A 6,357-nucleotide genomic window follows, 5' to 3' on the forward strand; every position below is an offset into this window, starting at 1 on the left:
TCAATTCAATCAATTTAATTAAAAATTTATTAAAAATTTTTAAAGTTTAAAATAAAAAATTCAATTCAATTAATTTTTTAATCAATTTAATTAATGGATTCTGATTTTTTATCAAAATTATTTTTCAAACTGATACTTCAAACTATTTTCGATTAGACATTGAGGTCCGGTTTGGTTCAGAAATCCTTTCTTTTTGCTATTGACTTGTAATTGACTTTCACGATTGCAAAGACTTGTAAATAGTCACGCCATTGACGTGGCTATATCTTATTGGTGGTGGATCGTTATATCTAGCTCCACCGTTAAGAGGTTCGATTTTTTTAAAAATAATAATTTTGTAGAAAAAAACAGCATAAAAAGAAAAACTTGAAGACTACCAGATCTAAAGCCTAACCCACTCTGAAAAAGGAAAAAAGGCCGTTTGAAAACATTTCGGCAATTTTTATTTAGAAGCTAAAAGGAAATTAGGGTTTTGGATCTGGAATAGCGAAAATGAATATATTCAGATTAGCAGGTGATATGACTCACCTGGCCAGCGTTCTCGTCTTGCTCCTCAAGATCCACACAATCAAATCTTGCGCCGGTAACCCTTGTTTCTCCCTATTTTTTTTTCTTTGATACTGGTTTTATTAGGTTTCGAATTTCAATTTTACAACACTTGTGAATTGGCACAGGTATTTCTTTGAAGACGCAAGAACTTTACGCCATCGTTTTTGCTAGCCGTTACTTGGACATTTTCACTGATTTTATATCTCTTTACAACACTTTGATGAAATTAATATTTTTGGGAAGCTCCTTTTCGATTGTTTGGTACATGCGTAGCCATAACGTTGTTCGGAGGTCTTACGATAAAGCCCAAGACACTTTCCGCCATTATTTTATTCTATTGCCTTGCCTACTCTTGGCGCTTTTCATTCATGAGAAATTCACCTTCAAGGAGGTCTCTCTCTCTCTCTCTCTCTCTCTCTCTCTCTCTCTCTCTCTCTCTCTCTCTCTCTCTTTTCTTTTCTTTTTTTTTTAAAGAAAAATTTGGTTCATTTAAAAAAAAAAGAATTTATTGGACTTATGGAAAATGGGGTTCCAGGTAATGTGGACTTTTTCGTTGTATCTAGAAGCTGTTGCCATACTTCCTCAGCTTGTACTCCTGCAAAGGACTAGAAACATTGACAATCTGACCGGCCAATATGTGTTTCTTCTTGGGTATGCTTTAGTCCAATGTTCTTAAACTAATAATTATTTTATGCATTGACGATATCTTAGATCTTCTGCTATGTTTTGATCATTTTAGGTCAGTGCATTTGTTGTTTGAATTGGTTCTGCCTATTGTTTTAACATTTAATCATATATTAAGCTTCACGTAACAATCTGTAGTTTGAACCAGGGGCTTTGAAGTTCATGTTCTCAGTATCAAAACTTTGGGCTTCCCTTTGCATTGCATTTTGGATTCTTAAGTACTTTTCCTGTTCTTTAGGACTCAATGAAGTGTATGATCTTTGTGAGTTCAAAATTTCCCAACCTTATGAAGGCTTATATTTGAAGTTTCAAGAGATAATGACTTGGGATTTTTGCTGCTCATGATATGATACGTTTACTCTTCATTAGATTAGATAACCTTTTTGCCGTAGCCTCGAACCAGAAGCAAAAAGAACAATAGGCTTGAATCAGAGAGTTATAGCCTACATTGAAGAAATCTAGAAAAAGGAATTTTGGTAAACTAAGAATAAAAACTTGATGCTGTTATTCTGTATATGATTCTAAATGCACTGGTCGTATAATATGCAGTATTGTTTTAGAAACAAATGCATCATTAACCTAAATATGAAATTTTGAATTAAAACTTGAAGCATTTTTTTTTTTAGAATATTTACTTGATGATGTCTTAGGTGTGTAAAGGACTGATTTTTCCTTTTGCTAATCAGATAAGGTGTAAATGATTTTTCTGTTATGGACAGATTTGCTTATTGGTCTTTCTCTTATATTGCAGTGCATATCGAGGATTATACATTCTTAACTGGGTTTATCGATACTTAACTGAACCACACTATGTCCACTGGATACGTAAGTTATTCTCTCTCTCTCTTTCTCTTTCTGAGCCTGCACTCTTTGAATGTTCTACATTCGTCATCGCATATGAATTTGTTTATGTCTTATTTTATATTGTTGGGATTTCTAGGACCTCTTTGTCTACCAATAGTGGTTGTTACATCATTCAAAACTTAAAATTTAGTTGCTATGAATTATGATTTGAATTGTTGTCTGCAACGTATTACATATGTTGATATGATGATCTTGTTACCATAAAATAATAATTTTACTCTTGGTATCTAGTATGAAAAATAACTGTAATTGTAATTCAGAAAGCAATTAGGGTTGTATGGTTGTTAAATGCTTCAGTTGGTTTTGAAGTCTGGACTTAGCTTTTTCTCCCTGCCTTGCACAATTAGACAGATTGGTGATTGTGGAGTTACTTTGGCAAAAATCTTTAGCATCCTCCTGGTGATATTTGATTAGCATCAAGTTGGTTTCGAAGTTTGTACTTAGCCTTTTTTCCTTGCCTTGCACAACTAGACATGTTGGTGATTGTGGAGTTACCTTAGCAAAAACCTTTAGCATCCTCCTGGTGATATTTGATTAGCTACAAGCAATACAACATGTTTTATTAGTACTAGTAGCTTTGAAATTCTGAAGAGGGTACCATGTTCTTCTGTCACCATAGTTTTAGTGTTATGTGGTTTAATGACCTTTAGAAGTCATTCTGGCTTTGAAGATTTGTTTGCGGCTTTTAAGTTATCCCTTGGTTTAGGAATGGTTCAAATTGATGACCAACTTTATCATACTTAATGAAGCTAATTCTAGAAAATTTTAACTCTTTTCCTCAAAACTGGCTTATTGGGTATATGCCCAAAGGCCTCTTGTCTTGCAATGTGCGGTTGAAATACCCTGCTTACTTGGAGTACTTTATTTGATTTCTCACACCTAGATTTGTTACAAGCTAGCTCACCTTCCTACCCCCCACTAAAGCCAACCCTTAGCCAAATTTCTCAGTTTTATTGGGGTTTGCAAACCTTTCCTTTCTTTTTTGATGCTAGATCAAAGCATCTTGTTTGGTGTTATAAGTAGTATCAAGGTTAATTTGTCTTGGTATTCATGGAGTTCTTGTTGAAAAAAATCTAGTTCGAAATTAGTTTTCTTTCAGGGCAGAAAAATAAAAATTTAAAAAACTAAGCCGATTTGTAATATTTATTGCAATAAATTTTTTTCTAAAATATGCTTGTGCTTTGAGTGAGACGGATCTTTTTCGTTCTTGACTTTATCGAACAACCTTATCCGCTATTCTCGTGCTATGAACTGCTTCGAGTGTGGGATCAAACAATTTCAAATCAAACACAGAATAAAAATTATTTCATTTACTTTCAATACTTATTGAAAGTAAATCTTCCACTTTTATAGAAGTCGACAGAATTGTTATTTCCGAAAAATAGAATTTATATTTAAAAATAAATTTTTACTATTTTTGAACAAAATAATAATATCTCAAAAGTTGTGTAACTTATTATATTTTTAACTTTATCAATGTTATTTATTTATAGGGAGAGAAAGTAAAACCATATTTGAATAAGTAGAACGTATTTAATACATATTTAATAGAAAAAAAAATCTCCTAGTTAAACTAGGAGAGAAAGGGGTTAATAACTCTTGGATTCAATTATATGTGTTTCTTGAACTTTTAACTTAACACTTTATAATTTAAACTAAGTAAATGTTTTTTTATTTCTTAAAATATACATTATTTATTAAATTAAATTAAATAATTAATTTTTTAATTTAAATAATTTTCTTAACTTAATTCTAATTCTGTTAAAATCATGACAACTTGTTATAAAAAAATATATTTAATTTTTACATTCAACGGATTTTATAATATCAATTAATTTCATTTCGTTTTTGAACTTCAATTATTTCTTTAAATAATAATTCAAAAAATTTAAATTAATTCTCAAGTCATTTTTATATTAAGTGAGAAACCATATTTGTTTTTTAATGTAATTTATTTCTTTAATTTTATCATTTTTATCAAATTCTTTCTATTTGATTCAACATGCAATTTATTTATGGTTTTAATAAGCTAGCAGATGGATCAATTGAACATATGTGATTAGGGCTTAAATTATTTATAATTAAGTTTTAATTTTTCGTCTATAAATTATAAACTTATTTAGTCGTAAAATCATTCCACCATAGAATCGTTATTAAGCTCTCTCTAATGACATACCATTACGAAAGCTAGTCAATCAGTGTTTGTCTAATGATCTTATTATAAGTGTGTTATCCTCATAAAACATCATTAATCTCTTTGAGATAAATTCGTTTTCTCAATTTGATTTGATTTGATCTTATGATAAACATTACATCTTTATTTTATGAAAAGTTAATTACTATCAAATAATAATTAAATTATTCTTCACAAAAACAAACGATATGTGATTATGTTTTCTTTTCATATACCATGTAATGTTAATAAGAGATGTCATTTACTCATGCCTTGGGCTATAAATTCTATTATTGTGAATGATGCTATATATTGTAGAAGTCATATATCAATACATCAGCTTTTTGTTCATTATATATTCAAACTCGGGTTTTTACTTAAATTAAAATATACGATTCACGCATAAATAGTTTATCATCTATTTAGGATTAGGATATTTCAAACTATGAATGTTAAAAGTGAATAAATCTACAAACAGATTCAAGATTTATTTTGTGTGAGTTTAATTCAATGTACTGTCACTCCAGTCAGTCACGGCTATATTTTTATCTTTGTGAGTTATCCGTTCCAACGTTCAAGACAAAACATCTCCTTAATTAGATTTGATAGACGACGTGTTAGTCTTTCAATCTGTTTGTTTATTTTTTATTACATTAAAGACATGTTTAAAATCATTTACTAATAAAAATTGTTTTTTCGTATTATAATCCGATCACGAAATACTATTAAATATTAGTTAAACATTAGACGATCGGTGAGCTAATATTTATTTTTATTTTACATACAAAAATCACGTGCAGTCAATATACGAAGAGTATTAATGTAATTATAAATAATTTTATTAAAATAATTTGTTTAAAAAAATATAAATGTAGATAGATGAAAATATTAAACTTAGAGCATCAGATACAATAATTCTGACTTTCGTTTTATGCTCTATTGTTTACTTCTTACTTTCATTTCTTTTTAATTGATTCTTTTATGGCTCTCACTTTCAGCTTGGATTTCTGGGATCGTTCAGACACTCCTTTACGCAGACTTTTTCTACTATTACTTCGACAGGTAAAAGAAGTTTAAATTTTTTTCATACACAAATGCTTGTTCGTTTCTGAAACTGTCTCGTTTATATTCAAATGTTTCATGATGGTTGCAGCTGGAAGAACAACAAAAAGCTCCAGTTGCCAGCTTGATTCCCCATGCAAAGGATTGCAAGTATCTGAACATTTGTGGAATTTTGTTTTCGATGAACGCTCATCCCATTTCACATGTCATTTATATATACCTTTCCAGATAAAAACACAAACAACAATTGTTTTTCTTTGAACAGTTAGTTTATGCAATTAACTGTAAGGGATGGTATGGCATCTGCTAAATCTTAATTTTTTTGTTCACCATTAACACTATGTTTGGATTAAAACCAGTAAAAGAGAAAAGTAAATGAATTTATTTTATTTGAATACTTAAAACTCGTAAAAGAAAGATAAAAAAAATTAATGGTTCATTTACAATGTGATAGAACAGAAATTGAATGGATAGAATGAATTAGTTAGAAGGACGATAAGCCAGTGATTTTAATCATTGAAAGTATTGCTTGAATAAAAATTATTTTATTTATTTATATTATTAATATATTACAATTTTTTACCTAAATTTATTTTTTAATTAATCTAATTGTTACAAATATAATATTGAAGATACTTTACTGAATATTTTATTTGAAAATTATATAATAAAATAATACATAATATGATTAACAAAATATAATTACTTATATATAGTATTAATTATTAAAAACTTATTTTTGATATTAATAAAAAAATTATCATTAGATATTAAATATACAAATATTTAATATTTATTGAATACTAATTACATATATTATTTATTAATAATTGCCTTATTTATAAGGTGTTTTCATTTTTCATTATTAATAATAAATATTAAATAGATTTAATTATAATTGCCATAATTCGATTTTTTTTTAAATAAAAAAATATATTTTACAAAAATCATAAAAAAATTTTAAAATCATAAACTTTTTATAAATAATTAGGAAAATTAGAGAACTCTAAAAATATATATATAAA

The 6,357-nt window shown here is 28.2% G+C and overlaps 1 protein-coding gene across 1 annotated transcript; it reads left to right on the plus strand.

Moving 5' to 3' along the window:
* The first annotated feature begins 272 nt into the window (after positions 1–272).
* LOC107955250 (ER lumen protein-retaining receptor) lies at positions 273–5,634 on the plus strand. Its single transcript, XM_016890991.2, has 6 exons — positions 273–583; positions 675–940; positions 1,085–1,200; positions 1,985–2,058; positions 5,269–5,332; positions 5,424–5,634. Exons 1-6 carry the CDS (start codon positions 493–495, stop codon positions 5,458–5,460), a joined length of 648 nt encoding a protein of 215 aa, XP_016746480.1. The 5' UTR covers positions 273–492; the 3' UTR covers positions 5,461–5,634.
* The last annotated feature ends 723 nt before the right edge of the window (positions 5,635–6,357 follow it).

Source organism: Gossypium hirsutum, chromosome A07 (assembly GCF_007990345.1).
Source record: "Gossypium hirsutum isolate 1008001.06 chromosome A07, Gossypium_hirsutum_v2.1, whole genome shotgun sequence".
NCBI lineage: Eukaryota > Viridiplantae > Streptophyta > Magnoliopsida > Malvales > Malvaceae > Gossypium > Gossypium hirsutum.